Raw genomic sequence first — 14270 nt, 5'->3', positions numbered from 1 at the left:
TCAAAGAAAAAGTCCAGGTAAGCCATGAAAAAAATATCTTATCATCCAGGGCAATCACTCTTAACACATGGACTGCATACCATCTCCAAGAACTTTTCCCATGTAAATATATACAAATGCACAACAAAACTCTGACTTCCTTTTAACTAAAATGGAATAGAGTAAGTATTGCTCTGTAATTCGTTTTCCCGTTGAACAAGTCATGTATAACTCAGTCGAGACTTTGTTTCATAGAAGGCTCAACCACTGCTTGCTGCGATTGGGGATCAAAAACGACTGACCTGGACAACCAACCCATGTAACCCACAGGTCAGTTTTCCCTCTCGGAAACTCCACGTCTGAGTTGTGCTTCGCCTGCGGTCAGGCTTTCTTAGCATCAGCGGCTCGTATCTGGAAAACGGAATGTACAATGAACCATGAACCCTCTGAGTCACCTGTTTCACGCCTGAAGGGAACATGAGGATGACGGTTTTGCTCTTCTTCCTTCTAATGCCCTCCACCCTTAAAATCGAATGGGTAGCTAGCTTGAATCCTAGGGTAGTTAGGTATCTCTTGATAAGAAAAGAGGAATAAAGCAAAATGGAAAAACACGAAGAGGGGACACAAAGTAAGACATTAAAAATTTCATAACACACAATAATATGGCTTCTTGCCTTCTCAAAATGGCAACTTATCATGCAGTATGGAAGGAACAGCTGCTAAATACATATACAATCTTTCCAACAGTCTTTTTTCTATTGTAGTTCTAAACTCTTTTCTGTTTTAACTTGTAAGTCAACTAAAGGTTTTCTGGAAATAAGGTATTAACTGAAAACACACTGATTTTTATGGAGAAACTAAGGCACAGGCAAGTAAAGTAACTTACTCAAACTTAAAGAGCTAATTTGAATCCAAGGATTTATTCATAAAAATACATCTGATTATTCTCTTAATTAATTTCTGCTTTTGAAGGATTTAACAAAGCTATTAGAAAGATGTAAAAAGGAAACTACTTCCTCAGAATAAGGATGGATTGGGATTTGGGTGGAAGAAATACTCACTTTTCACATTATACCCATTTTATTGGTTGAAGTTTCTTAACATCTGCAAGGGTATTGTCATCATAGCTTAAAAAAATTAAAGGGAAAGCCCAATACTCATATTTGGGAATATGACAGGCTTTTGTCATTGAAAAAAAATATACATTTTTACTTCATTTATAGAACTCTTGGTTTTTGGTGTAGATTTCTTCCAAGTCTGAATTTGAAAGCAATGAGCTTGAATCAAAAGTTGCCTAGAAAATTACCTGTTGTCAGTCACTGCAGCGAGACCAGCAATATCTAAGATGGCCGACCCCTCAGTGGAGCGGGCAGCTGAGGGTTTATTGGGGTTGTGAGGAACCGAGGAGCCCTCATGGGCCAGCATTCCTGTTCCTGTCATCCTCCATAGCTGAGAACGCTTTCCTGGTTCCTGTTAAGTAGGGAGAAGCAAAAAGAGAAAGAGCCATCATATGTGGCCACAGCTAGCTCCTCACTTCAAGAGCTTCCTCTAGGGCTAAATAAGTTCTCATATAGGAAGTTCACTTAGACATTTGCCACATTATATAAATGCTTAATTCAAACTTTCATGGTTATCTATCCTTTGTTGTTCTTAGGGTAAAATATGCTAACCTCTTGAACCAAACAACCAAAATTACAAATAATGTGCATTTTAACAAATGTATTCTTTTCATAACCGAATTCTTTTCCTTTTTTAGAAATTAGAAACAAATGGCTGGGCAGCCTCCTACACTAGCTATACTGCCATGATCACTGCCATTCCAGATGGTGACCGTCCGGTGCCCTTACCTTAAAGAAGAGTGCAACTACATAAAGAATATACTATATGCTCAATATCTGACTGTCAATCAGAATTTACCAGAGGCCTTCCTCCCCGTCCCCAATGTTGATAAGGAAAGTGTACTATATTGATGATGTCCAATTTTCATGAGCTGATTGTATGTAAGTGTTAAGTTGGTTGCATTCAAAGGTTATGCTAATTGATGGCTAGTAATTCTCTTTTTTTTTTTTTTTTTGAGATGGAGTTTTGCTCCTCTTCTCCAGGCCGGAGTGAAATGGCGCCATCTCAGCTCACTACAACTTCTCCCGGGTTCAAGCGAATTCTCCTGCCTCAGCCTCCGGAGTAGCTGGAATTACAGGCATGCACCACCTCTGACTAACTTTTGTATTTTTAGTAGAGATGGCGTTTCACCATGTTGGCCAGGCTGGTCTCAAACGCCTGACCTCAGGTGATCTGCCTGCCTCGGCCTCCCAAAGTGTTGGGATTACAGGCATGAGCTACCGTGCGTGGCCAGATTGCTAGTAATTCTAAATATATTTTCTCTTTAGAAATATTTTGTAAACAGCAGTTGGGCTTCCAGGTCAATCATGAAAGTCTACATAATCCATTATATACTAGAAATCATAATACTTATTAAGAACTTACTATGTGCTAGACATTGGTTCACAAGACTTACATAAAATAACTCATTTAGTCCGGGCGTGGTGGCTCACATTTGTAATCCAAGCACTTTGGGAGGCCAAGGCGGGTGCATCACCTGAGGTCCGGAGTTCAAGACGAGCCTGGCCAACATGGTGAAACCCCGTCTCTACTAAAAATACAAAAATTAGCTGGGCATCGTGGCGCATGCCTGTAATCCCAGCTACTTGGGAAACTGAAGCAGGAGAATTACTTGAACCCAGGAGGCAGAGGTTGCAGTGAGCCGAGATTGCGCCATTGCACTCCAGCCTGGGTGACAAGAGTGAAACTCTGTCTCAAAAAAAAAAGAAAAAGAAAAAGAAAAAAACTCATTTAATGCTACAAACAATCCAGTGACATATGTACTATAACTATCCCTCCTCATAGATGAGGAAGTTAAGCCTCGGTGAGATGAAGTAACTTCCCCACGGTGACATGACTAGTTAGATGGTAGGTATAACATCTGAATCTCTGCAGCCTGATTCCAGAGTCAGCATGCTTAACTGCTCTATGCTGCCTCTCTAAGACAATCTGTCTCGTTCCTTTTCAGTCACACCTATACTCCGGCTCGACCTGCCAGGATCACATACACTCCCACCAGGCAGGAACTCCTCCAGAGCAACAGACACATCAGGGTACCACAAACTCACTTACATGCTACCCCTGGCCAGACAGAGAGCTTTTCATCACATTCTACAAGGTAAAAACTAACAAAGTAGCATGAACATTGGAGTCAAAATGCTAGGATCTGAGATCCATCTACGCAATTTACAAGCTGAATGACCTTGGACAAGTTACTTAATCTCTTAGAGCCTCTGTTTCCTGATCTGTCAAAGACAGAAACTGTCTCATGGTTTTTGTGATAAGTATAATAAATGTAATGTGCTTATTAGTACATGCCTGGCACAGGGTAGAGCCTCAATAAATGTTTGTTGTGTTATTACCATTACATCTCTTTATCGAGCACTTTATGTACATTATCTTAGCTAATCCTTGCAGCAAACCTGGGAGGTCAGTAGAAAAATGAAACTGAGAGAAACGGGAAATACTGGCTACTATATATCTTTAAGTGGCAAAGCCACAACTCAAACCTAAAAACACATCATGCTCTGTTTGCTATGTGCTGCTGCCTCCTCTGGCTGCCAAAAGAGATGAAGTTGAGCTGTGCTTCCCATCTCCAATTCCCACATGCTTGCTTCTGTGTTCACAGGAAGAGAAAATACCTCTCCACAGCACCAGAAACAACAGGAAAAGCATCTCGGTTATCCTGTAGATGCTACAGATGGGGAATCAACACACAGATACCCAGGTGAGACTGAGTTTCCATACTGGGATTCCTCTACTGCCTGCCCATTTGTGCAGGCTCATCATAATTTGGAAACTACCAAAATTTCCACTTGAAAATCTGAGATGCACCACCCTCCTTCCAGCTCCCTTCCTCCCTTCCCTGATAACTTAGTCCTGCAATCTTTAGATGGGGCTGTGGAAGGCGGGACTCCATGGGGCTTGTGTGTGTGTTGGGGATGGGGGTTGTGGCGGCCCAGTGTGGAACTGTTGAAGCACATGTGGAACAAGGAAGGCATCCACCTAGGTGATGGGGCAACCCAGATCAGGGGTTGAAGCCAAGGTGGGAGGCTGGGGAGGGGTTTAATGGGAGCATCAGAGAAGGAGGTGAGGAGGGCATTCCTGCAAAGGGCAGGGTAGGAAGGGGGCAGGGCTGCCCAGTACATGGATATCAGAGCCCAAGGGAAGAAACCAGGGTGTTCATATAGGACGTGGGACAACTGTGCTGACGGAGGATGAGTTACATTCTGGGGAACCGATCAAATCAATAAATATATTCTCAGTGCTGGACAAGGGAAGTCCAAATATGGAAAGGGAGAAAATTAGAGTGAACTTTGTCATACTGGACTAGAATTGGAAATATTGGTGTGAACTGCTACTTTTTGGTATATAGACATAGAAATAAATATATACAGTATATAAATATGTACATAAAACACACATATGTATAGTTGTGCACACACAGATTAAAAAACCCTAGGTCTGTCTTCTGAGACAGTCTGGGAACCACAACACCACAACAGCAACAAGTGCAACTAATTCATGAATCTCAAGTTTCTAAATTCCATTCTCTGACGGAAGGGAGGAGGGCTCCCTGGAGGAACGGCAAATTCCAGGAACAGTGCAGGGAAAAGTGTAAGATGGACTCAGGGTAACTTGCTGTGTCAGAAAGTAAGGAAGTGAGGGCACAGGCTGAAAGGACACAGAAGGTTAAAGGAGTTCCCACTGGCCAAAGGTAAGAAAAACTGAGCATCAAAATAAATACTGGCCGGGCAAGGTGGCTCAAGCCTGTAATGCCAGCACTTTCAGAGGCCAAGGCAGGTGGATTACCTGAGGTCAGGAGTTCGAGACCAGCCTGGTCAACATGGCAAAACCCCATCACTACTAAAATTACAAAAATTAGCCAGGTGTGGTGGTGGGTGCCTGTAATTCCAGCTACTCAGGAGGCTGAGGCAGGAGAATTGCTTGAAACCAGGAAGCAGAGGTTACAGTGAGCTGAGATCGTGCCATTGCATTCCAGCCTGGGCAACCAGAGCAAGACTCCTTCTCAAAAATGAATACATACATACGTACATACATACACACCCACACATACTGACACAGCAACAGATAACACACTGAATAAAACAGCAGCCCATACTGACACATACACACACACGTACATAAATAGAAAATATGACAAATAGGAGGTTTACATAGTCTCAAAGTACCACGCCACAAAATCTTGACTGATTATAAAAAGAAAAAGAGTAGCCTCACTTCTCAGTGGAAAAGGCTATCCATAACCTTCTTCATCAATTGCAATAAGTTAAAATCACCGGTAAGAGGACAAATCAGCATCACAGCCCCGCTTTAGTAAAATTTCTGCCAACCTTCTGGCAGTTTGAGATTGTTTCCAAATAAAAAGTAAAAAAACAAAAACAAACCAAACCAAAACCTAAAATGTCAAACTTTCTACACTTGGTTTCCAATTGAAAAGGAGAGGTCCATTTCTTAACGCCAATTCACACACTTTTACCTAATTTTAAATGTCAATGTAACTCTTTTATTATCTACTCTCCTATTTACTAGCTGTCATCCTCATCAAGTGAAATAACTGAAAATGTTCTATAAGTTATAAAATGCTATATAAAATGTTACAATTATTGCTACTTAGAAATTTGTTCTTGTCTGCTTAACAGCCACCAGGCCCTTGGTAATTCCACGTATATTTATTATTCCCGTTCTGCTGGTCACACCTGGGGGTCACATTCCACTCTAGAAGTCATCTCACTCCTGAGCTGGTACTCATCCACCCTCAACACTGACCTGGAAATGCCAAGAGGGGCCTGGGTTCCACACGACAAGTCCCTGTGGCCTCATCATGAAATAAGGACTCTGAACTGGGTGATCCTGAGTCCCGTCCAATGCTGAAAACCTTGTATTCTAAACTCGGATTGTAAGCTCTCTTACCTTCTTTTTTAAAATGACTCTTTGTGTCTTGGGTGAGACATCCAAGACGAGCTCTGCACAGGTAATTGCCTTGTTGGAAGCCACAGGCCTGCCTGTTCCCTCCTGCAAGCTAGAATTTAAAAAATATATATATTACATATAAATATAGATACGGATATACACATATACTCACACATGTATTCAAGTATTAATAAGCAAACGCCCACAACTTTTATTAAAGAAAATTTTTTAAAGCATAGAAGAAAAAGTCTGATACAAGAACACAAAGATCAGGGTTGCATTTTTTTCCCTACACAGTTCCAAGATTCATCTCTCAGAAGACACACTGACAATCTTCTTCTCTTAATAATTTTAGTGACTTAAAATTCAGATGTAAAAGTATAACCATGTATCTTTAGAGGCCAAAAAAAAAAAAAGGCAAAAAATTCGGCCAGGCACGGTGGCTCCTGCCTGTAATCCCAGCACTTTGGGAGGCCAAGGCAGGTGGATCTCTTGAGGCCAGGAGTTCGAGACCAGCCTGACCAACATGGCAAAAGATGAGTACTAGCTCAGGCAAAACAGATCACCATCTCCATTAAAAATACAAAAATTAGCCAGGTGTGGTGGCGGGCCCCTGTAATCCCAGTTACTCAGGAAGCAGAGGTATAAGAATTGCTTGAACCCGGGAGGCAGAGGTTGCAGTGAGCTGAGACTGCACCACAGCATCGTTGCATTACCAAGTCTTGGCAAGAAATCAGAGGTCCCTTTAGGATGAAAAGAAAACAAAATGTTCATAATCAACTCCCTACAACTCAATCGTGTTACGTTTCTCTGACGCTAAAGAATCCTAAGCTTTATGGAATGTTGCAGCCTGGTTACACTTAAGGATGTTTGGAAATTTTATTTAGATTATTCTCCTCTTTCTATTAACCCCTATTAGCCAAAAAAAAAAAAAAAGGGTAATGAATTCAGCATTAAAAACTAGTCTTCATGACACCAAAAGCACAAGTAATCTTTGTTTCCCCCAAAGCAGATAAATTATATGTGATCAAAATGAGAAACTTCAATCTAAAAGTAAAAAGACAACTCACAAAAATAATGGGAGAAAAAAATTGCAAATCATACATCTGATAAGAGACTGATAGATGTGAAGAACTCTGACAATTCAACAATAAAAAGGCAAAAATTTCAGCCAGGCACAGTGGCAGGAGCCTGTAATCCCAGCACTTTGGGAGGCCAAGGAAGGTGGATCTCTCGAGGCCAGGAGTTCGAGACCAGCCTGACCAACATGGCAAAATCCTGTCTCTATTAAAAATACAAAAATTAGCCAGGCATGGTGGCAGGCCCCTGTAATCCCAGTTACTCAGGAGGCAGAGCTATAAGAATTGCTTGAACCCAGTAGGCAGAGGTTGCAATGAGCTGAAAAACTGCACCACTACACTCCCAGTTACTCAGGAGGCAGAGGTATGAACATTCCATAAAGCTTAGAATTCTTTAGTGTCACTCTAATTCCATTTGAAATATGGAAAGTATTTGAATACACTTTCTCCAAAGAATACACACAAATGACTAATAAGCACATGAAAAGACACATAACATCATTAGTTATTAAGGATGCAAATCAAAAGCCACAATAAGATACCACTTCATACCCAGTAGGAGGGATATCATTCAAAACAAAACAAAACTAGGCCTGGCACAGTGACTCACACCTGTAATCCCAGTACTTTGGGAGGCTGTGGCAGGTGGATAGCTTGGGCCCAGGAGTTTGAGACCAGCCTGGGCAAAATAGTGAGGCCCTGTCTCTATAAAAAAAAAAAATGTTTTTTTTTCAATTAGCTGGACATGGTGGTGCATACCTGTAGTCCCAGCTATGAGACAGGCTGAAGCAGGAGGACCGTTTGATCCCAGGAGGTCGAGCATGCAGCAGGCCAAGATTGTGCCACTGCACTCCAGCCTGGGTGACAGAGACCTTGTCACAAAAATAAAAATAAAAACAAAAACAAAAACCAACACATGTTGGTGAGGATGTGGAGAAACGGGAACCTCTGTACATTGTTAGTAGGAATGTACAATGGTTTAGCCACTGTGGAAAACAGTATGGCAGTTCCTCAAAAAGTTAAACATAGAATTATAATAGAATCCAGCAATTCCACTCTTCTGTATAAAGCAAAAGAATTGAAAACAAGTACTCAAACAAATATATGTTCAGGCATATTCACAGCAACACTGTTTGCAATAGCCAAAATGCAGAAACAACTAAATGTCCATCAACGAATAACTGGATAAACAAAATGTAGTATACACATAAAACAGCACAGTATTCAGCCATAAGAAGTACGGAGTACTTTTCATAAAAAGAACGGGCCGGGCGCAGTGGCTCATGCCTGTAATCCCAGTACTTTGGGAGGCCGAGGCGGGTGAATCACGAGATCAGGAGTTTGAGACCAGTCTGACCAACATGGTGAAATTCCATCTCTCCTAAAAATATACAAAATTAGCCAGGCGTGATGGCACGCACCTGTAATCCCAGCTACGCAGGAGGCTGAGGCAGGAGAATCGCTTGAACCCGGGAGGCAGAGGTCTCACCACTGCACTCCAGCCTGGGCAACAAGAGTGAGACTCAATCTCCCAAAAAAAAAAAAAAAAAAAAAAATACCACATGCTACAATGTGTATAAACCTCAGACACATTATGTTAAGTGAAAGAATCCAGACAAAATAGGTCCCTCGTATGAGTCCATTTCTGTGAATGTCCAGAACAGGTCGACCCATAGAGACCAAAAGCAGATGGGTGGTTTCCTAAGGCTGGAGACAGGGAGGAATGGGGAGTGACTGCTCAATAGATTTTGGGTTCTTTTTGGGATGATTAAAATGTTCTGAACTAGGTAGAGGTGGTGATGGCGCAACATTATGAATGTACCAAATGCCACTGAACTGTTCACTTGAAAATAGTTACTTTTATGTTACGTGAGTCACCTCAAAAACAAAATTAAAAAAATATTCTTCCTCATCATTTATTCCTTCCAAGAATGCAAAGAATTAGTATCTAATATACTCCAAAAGATGGCCCAACCTCTTAGCACAGCAAGATTATTCTAACTCTGCTGTTAGATTCTGCACACCAAGATTCCAGGAGCTTCTCTTTTTATCTGTTCCATATCAGTTCAACCCATTAAGCCCATAATCCTCCACTAGGATTCTTCAGTTAAAGAGCTTAGTAACTACTGGAATTCATAGAACATAAGGAGAAAAACATGACTAACAACCAGATTTAGACTTGGTTTTTCAGGCATTAAACCTTAAGCATGTCCCACTGTTAAGTGCCATAATCTTTAAAAACAAATTAACAACAAACAAACATACTGACTCAATTACAACAAGATAAACATCCTGGCACCATCATTACCAAAGGGAACGTCAACAGACAAAGAAAGAATGGTCCTTCTCTGCAAATTCAATTATTACTAGTGAAATCTGGACTCTAAGCAGATGAGAAAGATAATACAAAAACCCAGAAGATTATTTTCTGGGCCCCAGGCATGTACAAAAATCTTATTCATATGCAAAAATGTTCTGAACATTTTGGAAAGGAATGTGACTTTAAACGCCCAGTTCATCAGGTGATTTATATTTGTAATGTTAAAGATTAAGCTATTTTCCATTTCTTCACAGATGCACTTTAAAATTGGCCCTGTTATTTCAGCACAGAAACAATAGGCTATATTTACATGTTGGTAGAATGACTACTTTTTGAAAGCTCAGTGTTTTGAATCCCTGCATGGCAATCTAACCGAAGAATTAAAATAAGCTCAATATTCTTCACCTGACTTTTCTAAACACAACTAGTCAAACAACAGTGAAGACAATGGAATTTCTGCGAAATTAAGCTACTGTATTTGGCTTTAGGTGAATATTAAGCCAGACCCTTAGGTGTCTGCTTAATAAGTATTCTCAATGGGGTGGGGGAGGAGAGTGAGAATGATAACTTGAATAATTGTGATGAAGGTTAGTCAGTTTCAAAAGCGGAAACAGGCAAAACAGACTAATAAATAGCAAAAAGAAAATTTAAATACTAGAATGAATTCTTGGGAGAGATCTTTAACACAGGAAGGGTCTTGACTCTTTGGATAAATTTTAATCTAGCCAAAAGACAAGAGTTTAAATTACATGACCTCTTAAGAGAGACATTGAGCCTAGGATTTGGTAAAGAATGAAATAATCTTCCTTTGTACTTTGGTCTCCTAAGAAACTGCTTAACATTTAAAACCTGTTAATAATTAAAACCTTCTGCTTTATAAGAACAGTAATTTAATCAAGAATTACCCAGAGAACGTATATGTAGCAGCAATGTAAATGAAATTTTCATAATAAAGCTGCCGATTATCCTGGAAATCATTCATGTTGCAGTTGATCTCGGAGGACCCTGCCCCTTTAACAGTCAGAGTGATAAAAGGTGGCAGGGTGGGTTCGTCCCAGGCATAATCCAATGAAGTCATGGGCTTCACTTCAGTCCGAAGCCTGGGTTCAGCTACGCCATGCTGAGTAAAGACAACCGGGACCTAGAGTGATGGCAGAGAGGACAAAGAGGACTTTCATTCAGAGTGTGGTTACTGAAAAGTGAGTCAGTGCTTCCTAGGTTTAAGTTCCAAATCCTTCCTAAATGAATCTTACACAGGGAATAAGCCCCAGTGAAATTCATCATCTCACCTTTCAAAAGCTTCTAATCATCTCACACATTCCAAAAACTCACCAATTAAAGGACATGTGCTACATATACACACACACACACACACACACACACACACACACACACACACATCCTATGGAATGAAGGGCTTTAAAAGCTTTGCCAAGTCAAATATCTAGGGGGAGCACTTCTATTCTTCTAATGGCATCCTTCTAGCCCAAACCCCCTATGATACATTTTGAATACAGAAAAAAATAAGAATTTTGGAATTTGGCTACAGATCATCATATATAAGACCTATTATTATTCAAAAGCATAATTAAAATAGAATCGAATGATTTCCACATTGACTTTCTTGAAAAATTCATGAAAACGCTCACTGTAACTAAGTCCAACAGCAGAGTTGCCCATTCCCATTGTCATTGGACAAGCCAATGACTTTCTCTGTTTGAATGGGATGTCCACAGAGGGCACAGTGTCAACCAACCACTCTAGTCAAAATAAATAAATCTAGGGGCTAAAAGATTACTTCTGCCCGGACAAGGCTGCCCAGCAATCAAAATAATCAGCAGAAAACACCTCTTAATGGTAAGGATTTCTAGGATTGTCCAGATATAAAGAACCTATCCACAGAGCTTCCTTGAAACCCAACTAGAAAAGGTATTGTACCATTGTGTGAAGGGCAGCACACACTCCACCCTCCCACACATGAAACAGTCAAACTGGCTCTCAACTCCACTTGATACCTTAGAAAAGTTGTCAATTCGGAAAGGAGGAGGTAACTGATCTGTGTCACTAAATGAGATCCTATATGTAGCTCCTCGGAGAGTAATTTCCACTCGTAGGAAGAAGCATTTTCCCAAGGTATCCCTGCAGGACAAGGAAACAAAAGAGGCTACATAAAATGTAGGAGACAAGATGCAATCCACTTACTTCTCATATTTCTGACAATCACAACACTGTTTGGGCCTCAGTCAATATCGCTGAACTTACAGCCCACTGTGTGTTCTTTCATCATCTGAAAAAAGTAGAAATTGGTAATATGATTACAAAATGGTGATTTTCTAATTCTCCCATTTCTTCAACATTTATACACCGATATTCTGCTGTAAAGAAGAGGATGGATGGATGGATGGATGGATGTAATGTATATGTAAGTATGTGTGTGTGTGTATATATACATACATTTATAAATAGATAAATCGCTGAAGGAAATGAAGTTTACCTTAACAGAAAATTATCAGTGAATAAATGTAGAGGAAATTAGAGAATTAAAAATCAGCATTTCTGGCTGGGCATGGTGGCTCACATCTGTAATCCCAGCACTTTGGGATGCCAAGGTGGGAGGATCACTTTAGCCTAGGAATTTGAGACCAGCCTGGGCAACACGGTGAGACCTCACCTCAATTAAAAATAAAAATAAAATTAGTTTTCTGTTTTTTGCTTTTTTTTTTTTGAGATGAAGTCTCGCTCTGTTACCGAGGCTGGAGTGCAGTGGTGCGATCTCAGCTCAACGCAAGCTCCGCCTCCTGGATTCGTGCCATTCTCTGCCTCAGCCTCTGGAGTAGCTGGGACTACAGGTGCCCGTCACCATGCCCAGTTAGTTTTTTTTTTTTTTTTTGTATTTTTAATAGAGACCGGGTTTCACCGTGTTAGCCAGGATGGTCTCGATCTCCTGACCTCATGATTTGCCCACCTCGGCCTCCCAAAGTGCTGGGATTACAGGCAATAATTAGTTTTTCAATAATCTGCATTGCAACCACCAATGTAATAAGTGATTCAAGAACCATTAAACCATTAAATGAAAGGTTTTTGGGAAACAGAATATTCACTTAGTCTTAAATTATTCTCTCAATGGGATTATTCTTATTTACAAAGAACAAAGGAAACGTCACAAAAAAGAGGCCTGCCGGACACCACCTTAACCAGGTGATGAACAACTTACCACTACCAATAATGAGACCAACAGACATCACAGGCATCCTACTGTGACACAGTGGGAAACACACAGCATCACACAGGTAGTATAGTTATCAGAAATACCTGACCCAAATCTACAGACAGGAAATCACTGCCCAAATGCAGAAAATAGGACATTCCACAAGAAACTAGCTTGGAGTCTTCAAAAATGTCAATGTCACTTAAGACAAAATGGGCAAAGCGAGACTACTCTAGATTAAAGGAGACAAGAGAATACACGAGCCAAGTAAAATAAATGATCCTTGACTGGATCCTAGATCAATGGGAAGGGAGTTGCTATGAAGGACATTTTAGTCATTCATTCAGTCTATGAAAACTATTTATTAGAAAACATATCAAGGTTAAATTTCATCAGTATGTGATAACAGTATTATATTTAATTAGAAAAATGTCCCTATTTTTAGGTGACGAGTGAAGTTTTTATGGCTTAAATATCATGATGACTTTAATTTACTTTCTAATAGTTCAGAAAGGAAAATCTGTGTTCATGTATGTGAAGAGAGAAGTAACAGGTAGCAACATGCTGAAAATTGGTAAATCTAGGTAAAAGATATAGGGATATTCATTTACTACTGTTGTAACTTTCCTATAGTTTAAATTGTTTCCAAATGAAAAGGTGAAGAACGTAAATTAAATAGATGGCATAGGTCTGTTCGCAGTAGTTTAGGACTGCTCTTACAACTGGACGTTAAAACCACTTTAAAAGGATTAACAAAAATGACACAAATCACCCTCCTCCTCCAAACTGGCTTCCAATTCTCATACAACAGATGTTCCCTGCCTCTACCCAGGGAATATAAAAAACAATGGTGGTTTTAGCTATAGAATCCCTTTTCCCTCCCCACTCCTTCACCTAAATAAAATCTTACGGTGAGCACATTATGCTAACAGACAAAAGTGCTGGTTGAGGTAGGGATGAGAGTGTAGAGCCCTACCCAGTAGACCCCCTTGGGCACTAGAGTCACCTCCTTAAAACCCAATAGCTCCTAAAAACATAGCCTAAAAACCACTATATCCAGATCCAATTCACATTTAAAAAGGCCAGGGCAAAGTATAATTAAGAAGGGCTCACTGTTGAATCAGATAATACATTTAAAAGTCAAATATAAGTCTTATTTTGGGGCCAGGTATGGTGGCTCACACTTGTAATCCCAGCACTTTGGGAGGCCAGAGCAGGAGGATCACTTGAGACCCCAAGTTCCAGACCAGCCTGGGAAACATAGTGAGACCCTGTCTCTACATTTTTTTCTTTTTTTCTTTTTTTTTAATTAGCCAGGCATGGTGGTACACGCCTGTAGTCCCAGCTACTCAAGAGGCAAGAGGGTCACTTGAGCCTAGATGTTCAAAGTCACAGTGAACTATGATTGCACCACTGCACTCAAGCCTGGGCAATAGAGCAAGACTCTATTTCCAACAAAAACAAAAACAAAACCACTATTTTGAAGAACTATTTTGGAACATCTATTGTTAAATTATCGTATTTCTGTTCCTTTGTAATAGTGTTCTCAATAAAGAGCTGACCATAAAGTATAGAATATTAAATTTTGCCTCTAAACACGTTCAAACAGCACTGATTTCAGATTCTTTAACTTCAAAAGCATTTGATGAAA

The 14270-nt window shown here is 40.3% G+C and overlaps 1 protein-coding gene across 2 annotated transcripts in view; it reads right to left on the bottom strand.

The window, feature by feature from the left end:
* The window catches only part of VPS13D (vacuolar protein sorting 13 homolog D (S. cerevisiae)), a 281733-nt gene that overhangs the window by 131063 nt on the left and 136400 nt on the right, over positions 1 to 14270 (bottom strand). For both annotated transcript variants that reach the window (XM_011962545.1, XM_011962546.1), the window contains 5 exons: positions 11427 to 11550; positions 10317 to 10552; positions 6013 to 6121; positions 1286 to 1449; positions 282 to 390 (listed from right to left, as the gene is read on the bottom strand). In XM_011962545.1, coding sequence (XP_011817935.1) covers positions 282 to 390; positions 1286 to 1449; positions 6013 to 6121; positions 10317 to 10552; positions 11427 to 11550 — 742 coding nt within the window. The remainder of the gene's footprint in view (positions 1 to 281; positions 391 to 1285; positions 1450 to 6012; positions 6122 to 10316; positions 10553 to 11426; positions 11551 to 14270) is intronic.

This window comes from Colobus angolensis, unplaced genomic scaffold (assembly GCF_000951035.1).
Source record: "Colobus angolensis palliatus isolate OR3802 unplaced genomic scaffold, Cang.pa_1.0 Scaffold596, whole genome shotgun sequence".
Taxonomy (NCBI): domain Eukaryota; kingdom Metazoa; phylum Chordata; class Mammalia; order Primates; family Cercopithecidae; genus Colobus; species Colobus angolensis.
This window is presented reverse-complemented; position numbering and strand designations above follow the sequence as displayed.